We start from the raw sequence: 25186 nt of genomic DNA, 5'->3' as shown, positions 1-25186 counted from the left end.
TTTCTGTTACCACTGCCTAGTACCACTGAGATTCATACATCTTTGGATATCTGAAGAATTTTTCTACAGGAAATAATAAATTATCAGAAAGCTATATAACATACTGTTTCCAACAAACACATCTGTTTATAATTTAATGATTATAGAAATTTGATTAAGATATAAATTAAATTATATACTTTATAAATTTAGGTCTAGTTATATATTTTTCCTTAAAGATAAGAGCAGGTGAGAAAAAAGTTAACCTTTTAAAAGTCCTTCTTTTATTTACTTATTTATTTAATTTTTTAATTGTACTTTAGATGAAGGTTTACAGAACAAGCTAGTTTCTCATCAAATAGTTAATACATGCATTGTTCCATGACATTGGTTAAAAATCCCACGGCCTGTCAGCACTCTCCCTTCTTAACCCTGGGTTCCCTATTACCAGCTTTCCTGTTTCCTTCCAGCCTTCAAGTCCCTGCCCCAAGGCTGGTGTGCCCCTTTAGTCTTGTTTTGTTCCATGGACCTGTTCAGTCTTTGGCTGAAAGGGTGTTGGGGCCATACTCTCAGAGTTTCTCCCTTCTGTGTCAGGCCAGCAAGTCTGATCTTTCTTTTTGAGTTAGAATTTTGTTCTCGGTTTTTCTCCAGCTCTATCTGGGACCCTCTATTGTGATCCCTGTCAGAGCAGTCAGCGGCAGTAGCTGGGCACCATCTTGTTGTACTGGACTCAGTCTGGTGGAGGCCGTGGTAGATGTGGTCTATTAGTCCTTTGGTAAAAGTCCTTCTTTTAAGAAAATGTTTTTCTTATTAGGTTAAAAAAAAAAAAACTTTTTAAGAAGTTTTATGTATTTTCATTTTCTTAAACAGATACAGAATACTTCTGGGTACTTTTTTTAAACCTCATTTAGGAAGTATTTTTTTAATTATGAAGATCAAAGATAAATACTTCTTGCTTTTGTAGTTCCCATACCTATTATAAATTGGAGTTAGAGATAGAGTAGTATTATTTTAGCTTCCTCTGATGATTGCATGTAACATTCTCTTTAGCTGTATTAGCTGTTTGCATATCCTGACAACTCACTAACAGATTGAAGAGGAAACAGCGTGGCAATTAGAAACCCTTTCTTTAATGTTATCTAACTGTGTTTTCTTTATATGTTTGGATTGGGATTCACATAATTATCGTTAGTATACTTTAGCTGTTTGTTTTTGACCACTGATGCTCTGTTCCTTGTACTTTTTGTGTGTGACAGCTCTTTTTGTTACATTCTTGCTGCAGTGTTATATCTAAGGTGTCCCTCCCCTCAACTTAATTGTCCACCAAACTACTAACCTACGTTTGCAACAACTGGGTTGTTTGAGTGTCACTTTCAGTTTCCATATACTATATCATTTAATCTTCACAAGAGTTTGTTGATCTTTGTCACGGTTGTATTTCTATGTAGGCGTCCACTAGTAAACTTTTGTGGAACGATTCAATCAATGGACCCTACCACTTTACTAGTGAAGAAACTTCAGCCCATCCACCTTAACAAGATTGCAAAGCCTATTCCTAATTTTTATATTAAAATATTTTCTCAGATTAAATGTGGAAGCAGAATCTCATTAGTAAACCATAAACCTTAAGAATGAAAATAAGTTTAAACTAGTTGTTTTGACTGTTTTAAAAGTGAGCTTTCCCATGAAGATAATTTAAAACCTCATTGTTTAAACAACCAAAAAGAAGAAAAAAAGGGTTCATTGTTAATGGCGTCAGCTGTGTTAGATGAATTATTCAATCCCAACTCCTTCATAATGCCTAGGATACTTTTATTTTCAGATTATTTAGGTTTTGGTAACCATTTAAACTGCACAGAAGTGACTAAAGTCAGGTAAAATGTTTATTTCATTATCCTCTGTGTTGTTGTCTGGGTAAGTGCTCGACTACTAGCCGAAAGGTTGGCGGTTCAAACCCACCCAGAGGCACCTCGGAAGACAAACCTGGTGATCTGCTTCTGAAAGGTCACAGCATTGAAGACCCTGTGGAGTAGTTCTACTCTGCACACAGATGGTCACCTTGATCGCATATGTACAAATAAGCAAAAGAAGACAGATTTAGCTGGTGTAAAAATGGTGCAGGGGCAGCGTTGACCTCCTCTGATTTTACAAGGGAGAAGATCAACAGCCCAAGGCTGATTACTATGAGGCGGCGGTCAGACATGCCTCCTCTCTCTGCCATCTTTACCAGTTCTGACACCAACCATCCCTCCCATGTCACTTTCTACTTCTTTGCTGGGTTTGATAATTCATTGCAATGGCCACACAGAACTGACAGACAATACTCATGATTATAGGGTCTATTAGGGAAGTAACACATTACAGGAAACGCTGGTGGCATAGTGGTTAAGTGCTACGGCTGTTAACCAAGAGGTCGGCAGTTCGAATCCGCTAGGCGCTCCTTGGAAACTCTACGGGGCAGTTCTGCTCTGTCCTGTAGGGTCGCTGTGAGTCAGAATTGACTTGACGGCGGTGGGTTTGGTTTTTTTTGGTTTAACACATTACAATCCAGGTTAAGGAACTCTCAGGATACAGTTCTTCCATCAGGACAGCCTCTTTGCAGCTGTGGCCATAGTAGGCACACCTCTCTGTAGCTACTCAGTCTCTGCCCTGCTCAGGCAAGCGTTACAAAGCTACTTTAACTCTGCTGTTCAGAGGGACCCCAATCTGCTGCCAAGCCTCAGCCTGAAGGTGTTCAGCTCTAGCTCTGTGGGTCAGCTAACCTAGCTCCGCAAACACCCTGGAGGTACCCTACTCTGACAGCAAGCCTCCTGCCCAAAGGCACTCAGCTTTCTTGCTCCGTGGGCCTGGAAGTCCACTGCACTTCTCCTGCCAGCCTCTCCTCCCGCCGCCGCCGTTTCTCTGCCACCGCTTCTCTCTCCATTAGGCGCACTCCACTCCTCGCTCTTCTTCCTTCGTGAGGGGGAGATCCCCTTCCTGCTCTGAAATTAGCTGTTTTAAGCCTACCAGGATAGCAAAACTGACCAGTCCCTTTGGTGGGTACATTTACCTTATTTGCACAGTCCCACCTAATCACTTGGGTGGGAGTTAAAGTACCATGGCAAGAAAGGCCACACACAAGCGATCCATCACGTTATAGCTGCTTAGAAATTATTTTCATGTTTTGTACAAGTATTTTTGAATCTGGGACTGTGAAGGTGTATACGATTGTCTCCTTTAAGAATCTAATATTTAAAAGAGGAGATAAATTTACCAACTTGCAGAACAAAATTTCTCTGAAAAGTATAATACGGTGACAATCTGTTGAGCAGATAGAATAATTTTTTTCTTATTTTTAATATACCTAAAAAATATTCTCCTGAAAGACCCACAGTTGCTTAGAAACCACATTATTATGGTTATCCAACCCTAAATAACAATGAATCGTTGCATGTATTCTTTGAGCATAGACTATGAGCCCTTATTCACATATGTTTCATGTATAGTGGAACCTTGACATGTTGAAGATAAAGCAAAAACGAAGGACCAAAACAGGAAGAAAAAAAAAAAAAAAAGTCAGTCTGAAATACAGCCAGCACCCTTTTTTTGCTTCTTTTGGTGGGTTGCTTTCATTCTTTCAATGCAGAGGGGCTTTTTCTGCATGACAGGAAACAGTTACCAACAGAGCCAGTTTTTTGTCTCAGAGCTTCAGCTCTCAGACTGATCTCAAAGCTGTCTCAGGTTCAAAGTCTTAAAATTTCCAGGAAGGAAACGCCTTGGTTCAGCTAGATTCAATTTTCTGTCTCTGGATCATTTAACTGAGGCCCACGGATAGGGCCATTTCTGTTAATCTGGTAGCTTTATGCAGGTTAACCATTGGATGTCAAACGAGCAGGTAAAAAAGAGGTGGTAACCAGTCTCAGGTATCTATCCTTCTTCTGCCAGAAGAAGTAGTAGGATATGATTTGTGTCCCATTTTACAAATGAATATGATACTGATCTTCCGTTAAATGGTAATTACGAAAGAGAGCCTGTCAAAGGTTGAAAGGTTGAAAATATGTATGGTTCTCAACTTTTAGGATCTTTGAGATATACTCCATCATTTAACTGTAAAAGGTAGTTTTAATAAAATGAAGTTTTGAGAAATTACTTGGAATATTTTATGATTTTCATAAAACCAAAAGTGAATATAATCATAACAAAACTTCAAATAAAACTATAACAGATTTAAAAGATCAAAGTCAACTACTTAAATACATATTAAGTAGGGTGGTATAGAGTAATATATTTAATATTGCCTGTGTATAATTAGGGGAGCCCTGGTGGCGTAGTGGTTAAGATAGATGGCTACTAACCAAAAGGTTGGCAGTTCAAATCCACCAGCTGTTCCTTGGAAACCCTATGGGGGCAGTCCTACTCTGTCCTATAGGGTTGTTATGAGTCGGAATTGACTGAATGGCAACAGGTTTGATTTTTTTTGTGTGTGTTATATATAACTAATAAGGTCCTTGAGTGGCACAAATGTTTTGTGCTTGATTACTAACCTAAAGGTTGTTGGTTTGAACCTACCTAGCGATGCTGTGGAAGAAAGGCCTGGCAACCTGTTTCTTAGGAGATTAAAACAAAAAACCAGAACCCAAACCCACTGCTGTTGAGTTGATTCCAACTCGTATAGCCAGGATAACCCTTTGGAACAGTTCTATTCTGTAACACATGGGGTTGCCATGAGTTGGAATAGACTCAATTGCAAATGGCTTGGGTTGTTTGTTTTTTACTATATATCTAATATGCATGTAATACTGTAATCTGTGGAGATGCCCATTAAATTTAGAAGCCGTCTCAGACCACTGAAGGAACAGCATTAATCCCTCTGTACGCAGAGCGAATGATCCTAAGGTACTTAGAAAACATGGATGAGAGACACATACACCATCAAACCAGTTCACCAGCATATCAGAATGACACTATTACAATTTCTGTAGTACGAATTATGGGTGTATAAAGCTTGTGTTTCAATTAATTCTTGATCTATAATACCCTACTCAAAAATATGTGTCACATATATAAATTGCTGTCACATCACAGTTGTTAACCTGGAGAATCTCTGGATTTAGAAATAGAAGAGAGGAGGAGGTTCTCTGAGAAAGAACAGCCTAGGGGAGCTGACACCAAGGGCAGGTTTCTTGAGAGAGATGAATTGTCTAAAATATTTTTAGTTTAGAAACACCTGAATGTTTTACCCTTGCATGTTTAAGACCAGTCAGTTTGAGATTTATTTGAGCTAATAAATATATTATGTTAAAAATGCAAATGTAGCGGGTGTTTGTGGGATTTATTAACCATTTACACCGTGCTGTGAATGTTTGTTGACTTTAGACTGTTTTCTTAAAAGGCTCAACTGAGATCAGCTGCATCGAGGGAATGAATTCTTTTTTGTATGCTTTTATCATTAGCGTTTTGAAAGAATTCTGAAAACAGCATATGATCATAGGCAACACTTACGTAAATAAAGTAAAAAATCCAAGCTTCTTTCCAGTTCTTCCTAGAAGTGTACACTTCTTCCAGAGGATGTTCTCCTAGAATACAAGTTTAAATTGGGTGGAAAACAAGAAGAACATTTTGGACCATGGAGGCAATTTTTTGAGGGGCAGGTTTGGTTTGGAGGGGTCTTTAGTGGTGTCTGAAAGCTCTGTGCACTAGGAGTTTAGGAAGAGTTGTCTGCAGATAGGCGAGTTTTACATAAAGGGAGACAGGAAGGACTTAAAAAAAATTGCTTAGGGCTAACCCTGTGTACTCAAAAGGTAAAAGTAAAGTTACTTCTCTTCCTCTTCTTCCTCTTACTTCTTGTGATATTCATGTTCTTCCTCCCAGAAGCCAGAGTTCAAGTTAGTGCTATTTATGCTACATTAAGCTTTGTTATGGCTTTTGTGGTTAACCTCTGAAGTGTCAAAAGCCCAGCTTGGGTTGACTTAAGCAAAGAAAGGAATTTGTTGACTTTATGACTGAAATGCTTGGGTTCTACAGCAACTAGATCTGGGTACTCAGAGAAGCACCCAGTACTCTACATCTCTTGGCTTTCCTTCCCTCTCTGTTGGTTTAATTCTCTAATAGGCTCTTCTCACATGATGGCTCTAGGATTACCTTACAGCATTCTAATAATTTCAGCAGCAAGAGAACATGTCTTCCCAAGAATTACAACAAAAGTTTTAGGATTGACTTTCCTTGGCCTAGCGTTGGGACTATGCCTATCCCTTAATTAATCACTGTGACCTGGATTAATGAGGCCTGGTTCAAATAAATACTCCTGTACCTTAATTAATATGTGGTTATCCCTACCACTGTTACATAGACATGGCAGTAGAGGAGCTGTATTTTAGGATATGTTAACCCTGATGGTGTAGTTTTTAAGAGTTCGGCTGCTAACCGAAAGGTTGGCAGTTCAGTCCACCAGGCACTCCTTGGAAATCCTGTGGAGCAGTTCTACTCTGTCCCGTAGAGTCAGTATGAGTCGGAATCGACTCGGTGGCAGTGGGTTTGAGTTTGGGTTTAGGCTGTACTGGGATAATAACTCCCAAATCCCAGAGACTTCACATAGCTAAAGCTTATTTTTCACTCATGTGAAGTCTGGCAGCTTCCCTCCATGTTGTGACTCAAGAATCCAGGCTGTTTTTATATTCATCTCAACACAGGACCGTCACAGTTGCTCCAGCAGGGAATGAACACAGAGGGTTCAGCCTAGGGATTATACGGAGCTCACAGCTCATTATACAGAATTAGCTACATGATCGTAATTGTAAGGAGGCTGGGAAAGTGGGAAATAACATGGTTTTTTGATGAGTAGAAATGTCTCTTCCATAAGCTGTTATCAAAAGAAAGAAGGGTAGAGATGCAAAGCAACGAAAGCCTACTATATAGCCTGGCACCCTAAACAGTGTTTAAAGTGTTGTTGTATGAACATGCATTCAGAGTTTGAAACTACTTTTTGAAATGGTCTTTGCCCAAGGTTGGCTTGCTTTTCTTTAAAGTAATTCATGAATTCATGTTTGAAAACCACTGACTTTAAAATGAATTTCTAGAATATAATCCTTTTATAGGTTGGAGATTGTGGTTATCATAACCATTAGCTAAATTAAATCATGCTGAATTCCATGAATATATTTGGTACTTATTTTACTATATCGCTTTGATAAACTTAGAACTTTAAAAAAAAAAATCTTCAGTGACATACTTTCTTGGGTTTTCTGAGTTAACTCTCTCAAGGGTAGGCAAACTTTTTTGGTAAAGTACCAGATAATATTTTAGGTTTTGCAGGTCTTTTGTCACAACTGCTCAACTCTGCTGTCTTTCGGCTCTTCTGTTGTAGTGCAAAAGCAGTCATAGACAATACGTACATGAATGGATGTGGTGCGTTCCAATAAAACTTTATTTTCAAAAACAAGCCTTGGGGCCATAGTTTGTTGACTCCTAACCTACCTTGGGAGCTCTGGTGCCACAGTGGTTAAGAGCTCAGCTGCTAACCAAAAGGTCAGCAATTCGAATCTACCAGCGGCTCCTTGGAAACCGTATGGGGCAGTTCTACTCTGTCCTGTAGGGTTGCTATGAGTCGGAATCAACTTGACGGCAACGGGTTGGGTTAGTTTTTGGAATCTACCTTGGAGGAGCCCTGGTGGCTCAATGTGGTTAAGAACTTGGCTGCTAACTGAAAGGTTGGTGGTTTGAACCCACCAGCCGCTGTGTGAGAGAAAGATGTGACAGTCTGCTTCCATTAAGATTAAAAGGCTTGGAAACCCTATGGGGCAATTCTACTCTGTCCTGTAGGGTTTCTGTGAGTTGGAATTGACTCAATAGCAGTGAGTGTGGCTTTGGTAATCTGCCTGGCTGCCCATCCTTAACTGTTCTCCTAAAGCACCTCTTCCTCCTTCCTTGTTAAATGTGAATTCCTAGATTATTTTAAGCTACCTTCTCATCTCACACTTCTTGAGCAGCCTCACTGACATTCATTACTTCAACCACTTCAGGTGTTGAAATCAGATTTGAGGTGTATGTTTGGCTATTCCTCTTATTAGCTGTGTGACCTTGGGCAAGTTAATGTTTGAGTCTTGTAAAATTGGGCTAATAGTACCTGTTTGTAGGTTTGTTGTAAGCATACAATTAAATATATAAAATGCATAAGCACAGAGATTGGCAAATAATACATTGTTGACAAGTGGTAGCTCCTGTTGTTTTATTGTCCTCACTCATTATTGACTTTCACATCTGTATCTTGATCCCAGAGCTTTCATTAAAGTTCCAGTTTTTACTGCGTTTCTCTGTTGGACATTTTATCAGGCTGTTCAGTAGTGTCAGTTAAGAAGCATTCAGCTACAAGTCAGAATCTTCTTATGTAACAAAAAATCTGGAAATGGGATTCGAGAGCGGGGCATTTTTGTGAGTCTCTTGGTCTTCCCCCACGAGGTTGCAAGATGTTAGCTTCAAGCCTCTTGTCCTCATGTATCTGTACCTGTGGGACAGAGAACTTGGTTTGGCTTTTTGACTCTGGTTTCTGAAAATAACCCAAGCAATCAAGATGCCTTTGTTTTCCAAAATAGCCTGGCAGATAGGGCTCCACTGGCCCCGCAACAGGCTAACTAACTTCAGGAAGGGAGGAGAGCCTGCTGCAGTTACACGCATATATAAACTGATTAGATTGAGGAGGAGAGATGGGGGAAGAGGCCAGCTGGCCTGAAGTGCAGACTCCTCCGTGACCTGGCCTCAGGTGGCCAGGGATGTTTCGCCCTGGCTCAGGATAGCTGGGGATGAGGTCTGATCTAACTCTGGATGGTTAGGGTCAGAAGAAGAGGAATTGCCAGAAAAGTGGTTGGCGAGGAGGAGTGAAAATATGGGAAGGTGAGGCCTGGGTCCATTTCCAGCTGAGAGTTGGATTCATGCTGATCCTTGCCACACAGTGATAAAGGTGGGGTTTGCCCACCTTGCTCCTTTTATAGTGCAGTTGGTAGCCATGCGGTCCTTGCAGTATCTAAAGCAGTAAAAAGGTGGGAAGAAGAAGGGATTTCTCCTGTGTAAGCTTTTTTTCCTTGTAAAAACTATCACTTAATAAAACAGTAAAAAAAAAAAAAAGAATGAGGAAATAGAATCTACAGGACTTGAACAATTTAAGGTGGGAGAAACTTGAGAAAGTATAGCATGATCCCCAAGTTTTTGGCTTAAATGTTGAGGCACTAGATGGATGGTGCCATTGATATAAGAAAAGAATTAGATTTGTAAAAGAAGATAAGTTCTGATTTAGACTTGTTGAATTTGAGCTACCTGTGGACGTGGAAACCCTGGTGGCATAGGATTAAGAACTACAGCTGCTAACCAAAAGGTCGGCAGTTTGAATCCACCAGGTGCTCCTTGGAAACTATGGGGCAGTTCTACTCTGTCCAGTAGGGTTGCTGTGAGTCAGAATTGACTCAATGGCAACAGGTTTGTTTTTTTTTTTTTTTTTGTGGAAAACGCACTGCCCTCCTGACAGTTATTCCTCCTCTTAGAAAAGCTTTATTGAGATATAATTCACATAACCATAAAATTCACCCTTTTAAAGTTTACAGTTCAGTGGTCTTTTGTGTACTCACAGAGTTGTGCAGCCATTATCACTATCTAATTTAGAACATTTTCATCATTCCCAAAAGAAACCCCATACCCATCGGCAATCACTCCCCATTACCCCTCTCCCAGGCCCTGGCAATCATTAATATACTTTCTGTCTCTGGATTTGCGTATTCTAATTAACTCATATTCATCACCTCTTTCCAATCTTATTTTTTGAGTTCTGTCTTAGGACTGTAGGACGTAGCTGTGACTCATCCCTTTCTGTCAGTCCAGTACTTGGAATAATTAATGTACAACGTACAGTAAACTCGCTGGTGTTTGAATGAATTAATAAATCAGTTTATTCACAAAATTGCTTTTGGTGGTATCTCAAGTAACCATGATTAAGAATCGTTGCTTAACAGTATTTATTCAGAGTACCTTCAGAAGGACCTCTGGTCTGTCCCTCCCTGCCTTTCCAGCCTCACTGCTTACCGTTCTCTGGCTCATACTTAGGTTCCAGCAACATCGAACCAACTCATAGTTGCTCATGAATACTGTCTTTTTTCATACTCCCTGCCTTTGCTCGTGAGATCTCCTCTATTTAGAATTCCCCAGGACTTTCCATTTGCCCAGCTTCTCTTTCCTCAGTCAGGGGATCAGGAATTTCAGTCTTCCTCCTCTAGGAAAGCCCCTGTACAGAGCCCTCTATTGTTCTTACCATATTATGCTGTATAAAAAAGTTCTTATTTTATTTCTCTAGACCAGGGATATCTGAACATTTTATTGCTTACCTGAAAGGAAGTTAGCCTGTACTTGCACAGTTATTTATAAATTATATATACATGTACTAGTGTAAAATGTATTAAATATTAGTAAAGATTTTGATAAAAAGTGTAAACGTAAGGTTTAAGGCTTTTATCCTGTACCTTGTTTTACAGACCAGGGATGACCGAGTTTTTTGATGGCAGGGCTATGTGTAAGTGAGAATTGACTAGTTGGCAGTGGGTTTGGTTTTGGGTTTAGGGATTGCGTTGAATCTATACATCAGTTTGGGGAACACACCCTCAGTTTTCATTGTTAGGTTCAACAGACATACAATTACCCTCAACCTTTGTATTTAACTTGTGGATTCCTAACAAAGAGTCTGTGGACCTTTACTGGTACAAGGACCATACATTGAGGAGAACTGGCATAAAACACTATGGTAAATGCGTTACAACTATTATCTCCTTTAATTTTTATAACAACCTTATCTCATTTAATTCTCAACACATTAATCTCATTTAATTCTTATATTATTTAACTCTCATAGCTACTGTTATCGCTGTTTATAGATGAAGAAACTGGGGCATAGAGAAGTTAAGTAAATTGCCTAAGATTACATAACTACTACCCAAAACAACCAGGATTCAAACCCAGGTGGTTTAGTCTGGCTCCAAAGCCTGTGTGCTAGTCTGCCTCTGGTTTTGGAAATACGAAATGAAGTCGCGTTCTTGGCTGAGAATGTCAAGAATAGACAAGGATGCAGGCACAGGCAGTTACGGGTCAGGATATTGAGCAGCTTGATTTAATTAATGAGTTTGTACCCCGTATTTAATGGGAGATAAAGACTAACATATAAGGTGAGGCCTTAAGTATAGTGACTAGAAATTTTATTTAATAAACATTTAAATGCATCCTTGTTTGATAAAAAAATAACTCATTTGACTGAAAAGAGGAGGTTAAGGGGTCACCTAAGCATAGTCATATAAAAGTAGCATTATAGAGGCAGCTGACCAACTCCATTTTTATACACATATTGAGTCAGCATCTGCTTACATTTTACCTTAGTATTAAAATCTCTGATTTGCAAAACAAAATAATGACGTTATTTCTTTGATATGTGTGTCTTTGTGCTGTGACCCACTTTCATTTACTGAATAGTTTCTTTCTCCTGTTCTACCCTACCTTTTTTCTTCTTTTATAAACCAAATTGTTACACACACAGCAGAAGAGAACCAATCTTCCTACAGCTGTCAGTATTTTAAGAACAAAATGTAAGTAAGCAATGGTCAAACATTATGATGTTAATGGTAGTAGATGTTCATGTTGCTCTCTTGTTTCAGATCATGGAATTACAGATATAATGAAATTGGAAACTTTTAGAATATTTAAACACCAGCTGTATTTTTAATAAATTTTTTGAAATCTTCTTTCCATAGAAATCTGGTTAAGAAGTACTGTCCCAAACGGTCATCCAAAGATGAAGAGCCAAGGTAACTTGTATACCTATTTATTGCCTATTAACAAATTTAAGAAAAATGCTTATATTTTTATTATTTAGTAAGTATTATCTTACTAATAAAATACTTCTATTATTTATCTTACTAAATGTTAATAAATTTAGTAAGATAAATACAATATTTAATAAGATAAGTATCATCTTACTAAATAATAAAATACTTTTACTCCTGTAAGAACTGATTTAAAGTGATAATGAAAAGGAATGAGGGTTTCAGGGCCATTTTGGAGTTTTGAATAAAAGAACAGGACTCTCCTGTGGGCTTTGGAGCAGTTTTAAACAGGGATATGTGGATGGCTGTAGAATGCAGAGACAAAAAGAGACTAGACTTCAAAAAAAAAACCTTATTACTAAGTTGTAAGCCTTCAACTATGAGAGTGTTTCTTAGTATATTCAAAGTAGATAACTACATTTTAATACAGTGATTCTTTTTGTTTCTCTCCTTCCCTCCACACACATTTTTTACCCTTATTTTTGCCCCCTCTATCCCCCTTTGGTGCCAACATTATGGTACTTCACTTCCATTCAGGACGTGGGCAGGCATTCAGGCAGCTGTGTCCAGAGCTGATAGCAAAGCTATTCTGTAGATCAGCCATCGAGATGCATTTGAGTGGTATGATTGGCAGGCTCCGCCCTGGAGAGCACGCACGCACATCATCTCCGCAACAGGTTCAGCTGCCAAGCCTAGGAATCCAACCAAGTTCATTCCCAAACTCAGGCCAGTCAGTTGGCAACTTAAGAGATTCCAGTATGTCAAAAGAGCCTGCAGGTAGTATTCTCATTATTTCTTGACCCCTGAAATACCTTTATTTATAAATTAAGTCTACTTGAAAATAAACAAGTACAACTTGAGCTTAATGCAGGATTCTTTCCGTTTGGAGTTAATTCAGAATATAGCTGAGATTAGGTTGATCGTGTTCAAATTTGTCAAGTGTCAGGCTCAATCCATACCTCATGAAAAACATTTGTAATGAACATTAAAATAAATTTCACTGTTTTAAAATATGTTTTTGTCAGGTTTACCTCGTGTATAGCCTTCTTTAACATCCTTAACGAGCTAAACGACTATGCAGGACAGCGAGAAGTAGTAGCAGAAGAAATGGCGCACAGAGTATATGGTGAATTAATGAGATATGCTCACGATCTGAAAACTGAAAGAAAAATGGTAATTCTTATTATTTTTATCCAGTTATTCTAATATATGAAGTTTTTTCACATAAGAATTACTCTGCTTTTTTAAAATACGTGTGCTCAACACAAACTGGTTTTCTGTTTCACTAAATTTATTGTATCTACAGATTATCTCAAGATACTTTTATTAATTTATGGTCCTGTCGGGTTTAAGATCAGAGGTCAGCAAACTACAGCTCACAGGCCAAATTCAGCCTACTGTCTGTTTTTGTTTCCTAGTTTCCACGAGCAAAGAATGGTTTTTACGTTTTTAAATGGTTGAAAAAAATCAAAAGAGTAATATTTCATGTCGTACGAAAATTATATGAAATTCAGATTTAGCGTTACTATTGTTAGGTGCAATTGAATCAATTCCAACTCATGGGACAGAGTAGAACTGCCTCATAGGGTTTCCTAGGCTGTAGTCTTTACAGGAGAAGATCGCCAGGTCTTTTCTCCTGCAGAGTGGCTTGTGGGTTCAAACTGCTGACCTTTTGGTTAATAGGAGAATGCTTAGTCATTGTGCCACTGGAGCTCCTTCAGTGTCCATAAGTATAGTTTTATTGGGGCAGATGCACACTCATTCACTTAGGTGACTGCTTTTGCATTATAAGAGCGGAGTTGAGTAGCTAGAACAGACGGCATGTGGTTAAAACCCAAAACTAAACCAGTTGCCATCGAGTCGATCCTGACTCATAGCGATATCATACAAAGCCTAAAATACTTGTCTGATCCTGGACAGAAATGCTTGCCAACCCCCTATTCAAGAGAGTCACGTATTTTTCTAAAGGTTATCTCTTTTAAAGGTTATATTTGAACTATTGAAGTAACATCCTACAAAATATGTTTTATAGTTGCTTTAAAAATAATCTCTTCCTAAATGTTGATAAAGTAATTAGTGCTTTGAAAAACAAAAATAAAACCATTTTTGTGACTTCAGACTTCATTTAGTATTTAAATGCAATTATGTATTTTTTTGGTGTTTATTATTATCTTTAGCATCTCCAAGAAGGACGAAAAGCTCAACAATACCTTGACATGTGTTGGAAACAGATGGATAATGTGAGTTTTAGTGCTTTCATGGTTAATGTAAAATTTTGTAGACTGATTTGGCCCTAAATTCTCTTATGGTTCATATCTATTTGAGTTTAACGTTTATCTAATTTGACACTGGTTTTATTGCATAATAACCAGTAAAGTGTAAATGTGGAATGTGAGATCAATTTGTCATTTTTTTCCTGTTTGCTTCTATACATGTACCAACTATATAATTTTTAGATCTTTGTAAACATTTAGGGAGATTCTTTTTTGACTTTGCAGTAGTTACCATAAAATACTGATAGAGAATAGAAGTAATAGAGGAACAGTGAGATACCTTGAAAGACCATTTGATACTCAGAGGACCCAGATTCTAGTTCTTTTTTCTCTGGCACTTGATTTCTCTTGGCTTAATTTTTAGCATGTGAAAAATGAAGAGAGTGGATTAGATTATCATATTAAGTGTTTTTTCCAGTTCATTGCTTCTGTAATTCTGTGCTTGTAATACTTAGCTTCTGGTCAGAGGCCATCCCACTGTAGGAAATAAAATACTCTGTAGGGCAGAATTATAAAAGCATAATAATTTACTTAAATATATTTCTAAAGGGGTTTGCTAATGTGGGTTTTCTTAAATGTTCTGGGATTTGGTCATTTGAAAAGCAAGATGTAGCCTCCATCGCTTAAAACTATTACTACTAGCTTATTATAACATTATAGTCTCCTTTACTTAAAATGGTCTATCACGTTATGTTGCCTACTATAAGATTAACATTCTTTTTGAACTCTCAGGTTAGCAAGCAGTTTATCTTTACTTGCATATTTCTGTGTGGGACACCATATATTCCTTGAAAATTATGATGAAGGGAATTTATAATTTAATCTGTGATTATTGGAAAAAGGACTTTAAGATGAAGAAAAAACAAACTCACGCTTGCAGTGTTTTCAGCCTTTCTTTTTCCTCTTTTAAAATGAATATTCAAAGCTTAGATAAAATTTCTACAGCCATCATTAATGTAAGATTTGAATTATTAGTGCTAATTGAGAATTCTTAGGTATATTAATAGTCTGTTTTCATTTCCTTTCTAATTGGTTTCACCAAGACTTTTAGGGAGTGTTTATGTCTATTAAATTTTAAATTGTCTTAACTGGCATCCTTAGTATCTGCCATCTAATGACTGTGTGTGTTTGCTTGTGTGCGTGTTTTCATTTGCACAAAATAACAAACTCCTATACTCATGAGTTATTGGTCCCTTTAAAATTTGGTGTTGGCACAAACCGTTCTTGTTAGTACGTACTGACTCATCTTTAGAACAATTGGCAGTTATTAAGCCAAAGGTATAGAGGTCCTAAGTAGAAAAGAACCATCAAAAGATGCAGGAGAGCCCCCGAGACTATGTCCCCCAAACACCCTACTAACTCAGAACTGAAGCCACTCCCAAAGTCCACCTTTCAGCCAAAGATAGACAGGCCTAGAAAACAAACAATAACACATGTTAGGAGTGTGCATCTTAGTTCAGTCAAGTATATAAGACCAAACAGGCAACACCTGCCCAAAAGCAAAGACAAGAAGACAGGAAGGGACAGGAAAACTGGATGAATGGACATGGGGAACCCAGGGTGTCTAGGGAGAGTGGGGAGTGCTGACACATTGTGAGGATTGTAACTAATGTCACAAAACAATTTGTGTGTAAAATTTTTGAATGAAAAACTAATTGAGCTGTGAACTTTCACCTAAAACATAATTTAAAAAAAAAGTGTTTTTTTTTTTTTTAAGGTGTCAACAATGCTATGAATTAAAGTTGAGTTCAGTTCGACTCGTGTATTAGAGGCATCCCTGACACGTGCCGTGCGTGCCCTGGAGATGTAAATATGACATGAATTTCTGCACGTGTGTGTGTCGGCTTGCACAATTTAGTGGGGAAAACAGACTGACAAATACAATTCCAGTGTAACATGTAGAAACATTTAGGATCCCCTGTTTCTTAGTTCCGTGTCTTTGTGTTAGTGAAGAAAATAAAGTTGATAGAATTCTTGACATGTTTGAATTAATTGAGAGGAGATTTAAAGAGCTAGGAGAAACAAGTTGAATTAGTGACAGAGTAGTAAAAGCTGAGGAAATTTTTTAACCAGACTTACTGGCCTGACAGAGTCTGGAGAAACACTGAAAGTATGGCCCGTGGACACCCAGGGGCAAGGACTAGAAGGCAGGAGGGGACAGGAAAGCTGGTAATAGGGAACCCAAGGTCGAGAAGGGGAGAGTGTTGACATGTTGTAGGGTTGGTAACCAGTGTCACAAAACAATATGTGTACTGACTGTTTAGTGAGAAGCTAGTTTGTTCTGTAAACCTTCATCTAAAGTACAATCTAAAAAACAAAAAGCCGAGGAAATTTTTTAAAAAGACTGTTATTAACCTCAGGTTAAAATGCTCAAGAAATATGCTCAGGGAGCAGTGGCATGTAAGATGAGGGCAGATGAGAGTCGCCTGTGAAGGAGATTTTGAAGGAATGGTCAAAGACCATTGTCAGAGATGCCAGGTCTATTAGGAGGCTCCAAGTAGCGCACATTTATAAGAACGAGGCCCAGAGACAGAGCCGTACCAGAGTTGGGCAGTAGCCCAGTGATGTCACTAAGCCTGCATCTGCTTTCCATCTGTCCAGTCTGCCATATTGGCTATGTTAGCTTTTTCCTCAGGCTTGTCCCCTGTAGTTGGCAGCGGGCTTAAGCAGCTAGACACCACATCCTCCCTCATTCAGTTGTATCCATTTCTCTTCCAACTGCCTTTCTCTCTCTCTTTTTTTTTTCTTATCAGGGAAGGAAAGCTTTCCCAGAAAACCCCCAGTGGACTTCCTCAGGTACCTTTGGCAGGATTAGATCACTTGCCTATGCCCCAGCTGTGGGGAGACTGGGAAAGCAAGTATCTGCTCTGTTCAGCCTCTGTATTGGGAAGCAGGCTCTGCTAAACAAGGAGAGATTAAGGGTGGAGGAATAAAAGTAGCTGTTGATTAGTCTGTCACATAAAAGATGAAGAAAAAATAATATTTTCTTGGAGTAATTTCCTATATTCTATAATGATATAATTTTCAGAGAAAGAATATTTTTAATATTATTGCATTAATGGTTCTTTTGCTGTTGCAAAAAATTAGGTAGGCTTATTTTTTCCCCTGTAAATATTAAGACTCCTAATATAAAAATAGTTTCTTATGTAAGTAGCTTCAAATTATACCACAATTAATAACCTGTATATCTACTCAATTTTTTTTTTTTTTATCTACTCAGTTTGAAAATACAGCTGTGAACTGAGCTTAAAAGAATTAAATGTGAAAATTGAATTTTAGGCTTCACAGGAAATTGACATTCTGTATGTTATGGACATTCAGATACTTTTACGTACTTTGAATAAATTGTATTTCATTTGATGTCTTGTACTAATCTTGTAATAAGGCCTACATTTAAAGAGTTTCATAAAAAATTTTTAACATTTATTTGAAACAAATTACAGGAGCTTCTGGCTTAAGCTATATGGCAAACTGAGCTAACTCAGAAACCTTTGGACTGCAGATACCTAGATTTACTAGCTAAAATATTTTTTACTGTATTTTAAACTCTAAGCTGAGCCACCTGAAAGAAATGGAAACCTCTAACTGCTAGAAAGTAAGAGTAAACTGAAAGCCAGTATAAAAGGTATATGAGCTGATAAAGTGTCATGGTAGGAAAACGGGGGTGGAAGTTTTGGGGTATGGTGGTTTACTGGACCTGGTACTAGCTAAGAACTTAGGTTTTAAAACTTATACCGAGAACCGAGATCAGGTTTTATCTCTGTATGGACTGGGAGCTATAATTGAGATCCTGTGTAAAGTTTGAACCTTTGAAAGACTAAACCCTCAGTGAAAAGGGGCTATAAAAACTGCCTACTGGTCAACAGAGACATTAGAGAAACTTATTTCTGTGTGAAGGTCAAAGTGAGGAAGGCAGAAGGTATCCTGTGAGAAATATAAACCCTTTGACCTGGTAGTCATGAGATTTAGAACCCAAATTTGTACAATCTGTGTGGTTTTATAATCCCTGAGACAAGAAGTTGACATTGTAAGTAGTTCTAAAAAGGGGGTTAAGTAAATAAAAAATATTGAAATTCCCTGCTTTCTTCTCTTGGACAGTTCTCAGAATGCAGGCAGTGAGGCGGATATTCTCCAGGCAGGAAATGAAAGAGTCTGATCTGGGGACTCTAAATAGCGAGAGAGAAAAGGCTTATCGATACTGATATTAGGGTTTCTCCAAGGAAACTGAGTGGCCATATAACCTTAAAGGACCATAATCTATAAGCCCTATCTGAAGAGCCTCCAGTTGGCTTTTAAATCAGAGCAGATAGCCAAGGTCCCCAGACATACAAAGAAAGCATCTAATGTGAATATTAGAGACAAAAGCCATATGGAGCAGTGAAGGGCATAAAAACCAACTTAGAGGAAACAGTGATTATGCAAGGAAATGTCAAAAAGCAAAACGCAAGCAAAAAAACTTAAAACCATTGTTAACGTTCTCAAAGAAAACAGTATATCTATGAAACAAGAACACGATACTATTTAAAAGGAACATAACAAAATATTTTTTATGCTAACAAATGAAAAACTCACTAGAAAGATAAAAGATAAAGTTGAAAAAAATCCCTGAGAAGGTAGAACAAAATGACAGAGGTTGAAAATAGGAGAGAAAATATAAGAAAATTAGAGGATTCATCCAGTAGGTTCATTTTCAAAATAGTAAGTATTCTGAAAAAGAGAACACAGAAAATGGACAGGCAAAAGTCATTCAGGAAAATTATTCCAAAACTGAGAGATGTGAGTTTCCAGAAGAAAAGAGTTTTACAGGTACCAGCACAGCAGATCCGCAGCAAGGGATAACATGGTTCTGAAATTTCAGAACTCTTAAGAGAGAGAAGGTCCTACAGCCTCTATAAAAAAAAAAAAAAACTAGAAAGGAAAAATAAATATGCTCTCAACAAAGGATCAGGAATCCGATTGGAATTGGACAGCAGTCACACAGGAAGTTGGAAGACAGTAGAAAGGTAGTACCTTTAAATTTTGAAGAAAAATGATTTTCAACTTAGAGTTCTATACTCAGCCAAATTTTATCAATTAAAAGTGACGATAAAGGCATTTTCAGCCATGGAGACTCAAAAATTATTTCCCATAAAAACCTTCTTTTAGGAAGCTGCTACTGAATGTGTTCCAGCAAAATGTGGAAGTAAACCAAAAAAGAGGAAGGTGTGGAACTGGGAAACATGGAATCTAAGTCAAGAGAGAGGTGAAAAAGATCCCCATGATAGTGGTGAAGGGAATTCCCAAGAGAATAGCTATATAGAAGTCTAGGTGATAACCAGTCCAGATTTCAGCAGATCAGAAGGCTTTGAAGAGAATTAATCAAGAAAGTAAAACTGAAGGAATTTCTAATGTATTCAGTGTGACTGAGAAGATATTTAAAGAACTGGAGGAAATTTAGGTTAAAGTAGAGATAAGTGCGAAACTGAGCAAAAAAAGATACTTATTAACTCTAGGATAAAAAGTGTACAGGAAAGGAAAAAGTAATAATACTAGGTTGTGAATAGTGTTGACAAAGTTACATTAAAGCCAATTATATATGTGTTTAAAAAAAAAAAAAAAGACCTGGTTCTATACTGGGCTGAGATATTCCTGGGATGCCTGGGAGGAACAATGTAGAAGTACCTTGGAGGGATTTTCCAAACCATGTTGGGGTCGCACTGAAAAAAAACAACAAAAAAAAAAACCAACCACCCAAATAAAACCAGTCATTAAACATCATACAAACCAAAAAACTCCTGCTGAAGATAAACTTGTAGTAAAAATTTTAAAAATGTGATTTTTTTTTTTTAATGGGGAGGAGTTGAAATACATAAAAAATATTAATGCCATCATGCCTGATTTTTTTTTTTTCTTTATGGTCTAGAATTAATGTCTGATATTTGGTTATTTAAGGTCATGAATTGGTTTTAACGGTAAGATTTATTTTCTAGTTTAGAAAGAACTGATTTTATTTTGAGTGTGCAATTCATTTCTACACAGTGCACAGTGACACCATCTTGAAGTTATTAAATGAGATAAATCTAATTTTATTTCTCAGTGTGATATTTCAATTCTTTCAACAGAGTAAAAAGAAATTTGAAAGAGAATGTAGAGAGGCAGAAAAGGCACAACAGAGTTATGAAAGATTGGATAATGATACCAATGCAACCAAGGCAGATGTTGAAAAGGTAAGAAATAATCTCTATATAAGTTTTTGTGTGAGAGACTGACTTGATCTGTAAACTTTCACTTAAAAGTACAATAAAAATTAAAAAAAAAAAGAAAAAATCTAAACTGACTTTAATACTAGTATCAGTATTAGAATTTCCCAATAGATACACTGCATTTAAATCTAAAATATGCAAATATTTGCCTACTTTAATTTACACATACTGGTCTGAGAAGGCAATTAATATGTGCTAATTTCATTTATTGATCAAAACTGTAATATCTTTGCTGCATTCAAAATGCATAGGAAAGACATAATTGCTGTTGGGAGTGAGCTTCCAATTGCAAAAGAAAAACAAATAGAAAGTTTAAGGTGTGATAATGGAGTATGCAAATGGGGTTGGTAGTTTGCTTCCCCAGCTTTACTGAAGGGAAAACATGAAACTGTCAGAAGTTCGTGATACTAAATATTTATGTATTCTTTCATTCACTCATTTTGGAAAACCAAACCCTCTCTTGTCACGCAGTGATTGATACTGGGCCAGATGTTCTGTAGCATAACTGTTGGTAGGATCAACCCTATAACCACTGCCATTTACTTCCCTTCCCCACGCCTCCCGTACTTGTCGCCATCATAGCGACCCTGTAGGACAGAGTAGAACTCCCCCATAGGGTTTCCAAGGCTATAATCTTTACGGAAGCAGACTGCCACATCTTTCTCCCACGGAGCTGCTGGGTGGGTTCGAAGTACCAACTGTTTGGTTAGCAGTCAAGCGCTTAATTGCTGTACCACCAGGGCTCCTTAGGATTTTATAATTCCCTATAGAATCAGGAAGAGAGGAATAATTTGTATCCTGCCTTCAGGTTGGGTTTCTATTATCTTTATCCATTAAAAAAAAAGCAAGCAAACAAAACCTTAAAATCACATAAATTCCTGATTAGAATTACCTTAAAGGTCTTCTGGTGTAACCTATGCTTGTGTCTTTTCTACCCTTTAATGATGCCTTTCAGTATGTTCCCTGTCATTAGAAGTGTACAATCTCAAGGGAGTTTTTTCACTTTTTTTTTTGTAGCTTTAACAGTTCCTTCTATTGATCTCAATCCCCATGTCTTTTTTCTCACATACGCTGTGGTATATGGATGTGCGTTTCTCAAAGAGAACTTGGACTGTTAAGATTTTAAATTCATACGTACATCTGTATCAGTTATTAGTTTCAATTCTGCTGTTAAGATTTTTGGATCCTGATTTTGATCATCCATTACATTAATGTCCTTTTTCTAGCATCATGTCATACACTTAATTGATCACCGTGTTATGAGTACTTGATAAAAATGTGGGCCACAACAAGCTGGAGATAGCACTGTTTTATACATGGGAGACTTCCCTGCAGGTTGACATTGACTCCTTAAGAAATCATTTGGCTTTTTACCAAACATTGGTTGAGCACACACTTTATGTGCTAGGCAAGTTAAGGTTACTCTTTAACTGGACTCTCGTTTAACTTACTTCTTTATTTTGTTTACAGGGATATCATTAAAGACTAGTCAGACATCTTAAAATCTTGATATAACATGTCTGTAAGTTAGTTTGGCATAATTTGTTCAGAATTATGTTTATAGCTTCCTTTTTTCTTATGTTCTTTTTTGTTTTTGCAATTCTTTTACTTATTAGAGAGTTAGGAATACTTTAAGGATTTGCTTTAGAAACTGAAGAATAGGGGAGTTCTGTTTTAAGTGACGAAGGAGGAAAGGGAACATAGCTGGAAGCAACTATTGATAAAAATGGAAAAAAAAAAAAAAAACAATAGTGGTGTTGGGAGGAGGGGGGAGATGGGAGCAGGCAGATTAATGAGCTTCCTAAAGAAAAGGAAGGCTGTACAGTTAAGTCCCCGAGTTAAGACTGTCAGATTTATGGACAACTGGTTGGACTGGGGTACTTAAGAAAGGGCTGCCATAAAGTGTATTGTATTAAACACTTGAGTTAAATACATACAATGGTTTGTAATAACAAATGCAGGCACTACTACGTGACACTCCTGAAATGTTTCTTAAGTGTTTTATATGTGTAGAAAAGTAAAATATATACTATATACTAAAACATTTGACTAACTGATGTGAAATAAGAATCATATGTTACCTGTTCCTACTTATCTACAAATTTGACTTAAAGACAGACTTAGGAACTGAGCTCATCTGTTCATAACCCCAGGGGACTGCCTGCCTGTATATGTGGAGCCAAGAATATGCCAGTGGGATGGCTTCAGTTGTTTAGCTCCTAGCCTTAATGTAGTCCTACCGACTCTGCAGACTTCTCTGTCCCAAGTCAGGGAAATCACAGCCAGTGACTTGGAACTGGAGGTGTTTTCCCTGTCAGAATTCTTAGGCTTTGTGGGCAGGGAATAATTTGGACTCTTCTATTCTACCAGCTTATTGAGGGAGGAGGATAAGAGGAAGGGGTAAACAAATGTGTACCTAGGGGCCCAGATTGGAACTTCAGATGTATTTTTTGTAGAAATATTTTGGGCTGTGGTGTTTAGTTTCCATACCCAGTGCCGTCGAGTCGATTCCGACTCATAGCGACCCTATAGGACAGAGTAGAACTGCCCTGTAGAGTTTCCAAGGAGTGCCTGGTGGATTCAAACTGCCGACCCTTTGGTTAGCAGCCGTAGCACTTAACCACTACACCACCAGGGTTTCCTTAGTTTCCATAGTACTTACTGATTGTAATCTTCAGGTACACTGTGGATTAAATGGACTTTTGGGGGCTTATCTGAGATCTTGGCTACCATACTGACAAATGATATGGTAGGTCAGTTTGTTCCTGAGTTCAGAAGAACTAACTTGTGAACTTATTGTTAGAAGGTCAGGGACTATATTTGTTGAAACTGAAATTAGAGCAATGCAGTGTTGATACATAGTGTGCTTTACAATTTTATAAAACATTCTCATCTGAAATGATTTGTTTCTTGGAGCACTGTAGGAAATTGAGTTGAATTCTAACTTTGTTTTTTCCTGTTATTTTAGAACAATTGAGAAATTTGTTTAAATTTCACTTAATAAATCTAGAAGTAACAATTTGTGTTAAGTATAGATTCTGACGTTCTAACTAACGTAGATAATACTAACTTGACTTAGTTGAAAAGCATTTCTGCAAGAGGAGATTGAAATGAACACAGCTATATTTCTTAAAGTATCTGTGGTTTTGTGGAGAGATGGAAATTATTATTGAATGTTGATGCTGGAATATATTAGAATAGTTATTGAAATATTATTGTTCTTTTCTACTTAAAATACATTCTTTTTTCATTATTTGGTCTCACTGTGTTTCTGAGTTGGATATAAGCAGATAAGATTTAAAGAAATGTTTTACTACTAATTTTTTTATTGGTCTAAAATATTACTGAAGCTGTTTCTCTTCTGATTAAAGGCTTACTGTTCAGAGCCATGATGTTGCCATTTACTAAATTTTAAATATCAGTAGTTAGAAAGTCAGCAAACTTACCACTTCATTATTCTCTTGATGTCCAGGCGTTGTCTTCTCCATTGATATAATCTAGGTACAGTATAAGCTAGTATAAGCTGTGACTTTTTGTTGTTGATAATGATTTGGACCAATTTGTCTCCAGGCTAAACAGCAGTTGAATCTGCGTACACATATGGCTGATGAGAATAAAAATGAATATGCTGCCCAGTTACAAAACTATAATGGAGAACAACACAAACATTTCTACGTAGTGATTCCTCAGATTTACAAGGTAAATTTTAGATACATGAAGTTAATCCAGTTTTAGAGTTGGAAATGCTAGTCTTTAAATGTAAAACATAACTTTAAAATTCCAGACATGATAATATTTCTAGATTCACTGGTCATTAAGATTGGTGTTAAGAGATTTCTTTATGGTTATAGATTCAAAAAGTAAATTTTAAATCACAAGATTTATTATTAGTGTTATAAACAGTCCACTGAGACAGTAACATTTTTGAAGTGAACTTTAATACAGTATCATTAAATATTTGCCATAATTTGGGGGAACCCAGTGAAATTTTGTGTTCTAATGTGTTCACCTAGAATGGGGATATAGCCTTTTGACACCATACCAGACTCACTGGCATTAGTCCAGGTGCCAGAAATAAGCCTTATAAAATGTATTTACTGGCTTCGTTTTTGCATGCTTATCCTCCTGACTTTTGTCAGATCGTAAAAGTAATTCAGGCCTTGAGCCTGCTTAAAAACCCTGTCCGTTCTTACCTGATGTTGGCCCTTGCCAGACAGCCCTAGGCAGACACTCCAGAATATAACCTGAAGGTTAAATTGTGTTGCTGCCTATTCTAGAAAGGAGAGAAATTAGAAAAAGGGGTTTAGTGAAAGTGTTACACGAGGTAGTATCTAGGAGAGCGGACCTTACATGGAAGGAGCATCAGTTCAGGTATATTTTTTTTTGTAAGGGGAGTTAGAAGTACAGAGAAAGCACAGTGAGAGTTGATGGACTAGGGTGGGCATCAGGTTCTGGTCCTTTCCTCCAGAGTTTCAGACCTGCCAGTCCTTACTCTGTGGTGCTTTTCTAGGCTTACTGGCTAAGCCTTCATATTCTGAGGAGGCCCTAACCTGGAGGTAAACTACCTTTTGTGTTTTAGAGCTGATCCTTTTGTTTGGTCCTTGCTGTAGAGCAGTTGTGCCATTTTATGATGCTGGGGAGCACTTTTTTTTTGTGAACATGCAGATCTCAAAACTCTTAAGCTTCAGGAAGTAGTCACAGAGGAAAAGTGCTATGAAGACTACGGGAAAATGGATGGGGACTTGAGCAGTGTAGTTGCTTCTTAAGAGAGAGAAAGATCAGTGTTGGCAAATAGGAAATGCCAAAAAATACCTTGAAGTTATAGGGCTTCACATGTTCCAACATGTTTCATAGTAGCATGTGCCAA

At 37.5% G+C, this 25186-nt stretch overlaps 1 protein-coding gene across 2 annotated transcripts in view; it reads left to right on the top strand.

The window, feature by feature from the left end:
• FNBP1L (formin binding protein 1 like) overlaps positions 1-25186 on the top strand; it is a 113551-nt gene that overhangs the window by 65010 nt on the left and 23355 nt on the right. For both annotated transcript variants that reach the window (XM_049879752.1, XM_049879750.1), the window contains exons 3-7: positions 11733-11786; positions 12830-12977; positions 13982-14044; positions 20179-20283; positions 23890-24018. In XM_049879752.1, the coding sequence (XP_049735709.1) occupies positions 11733-11786; positions 12830-12977; positions 13982-14044; positions 20179-20283; positions 23890-24018 (499 nt within the window). The remainder of the gene's footprint in view (positions 1-11732; positions 11787-12829; positions 12978-13981; positions 14045-20178; positions 20284-23889; positions 24019-25186) is intronic.

This window comes from Elephas maximus, chromosome 3 (genome assembly GCF_024166365.1).
Source record: "Elephas maximus indicus isolate mEleMax1 chromosome 3, mEleMax1 primary haplotype, whole genome shotgun sequence".
In the NCBI taxonomy this organism is placed as follows: Eukaryota; Metazoa; Chordata; class Mammalia; order Proboscidea; family Elephantidae; genus Elephas; species Elephas maximus.
This window is presented reverse-complemented; position numbering and strand designations above follow the sequence as displayed.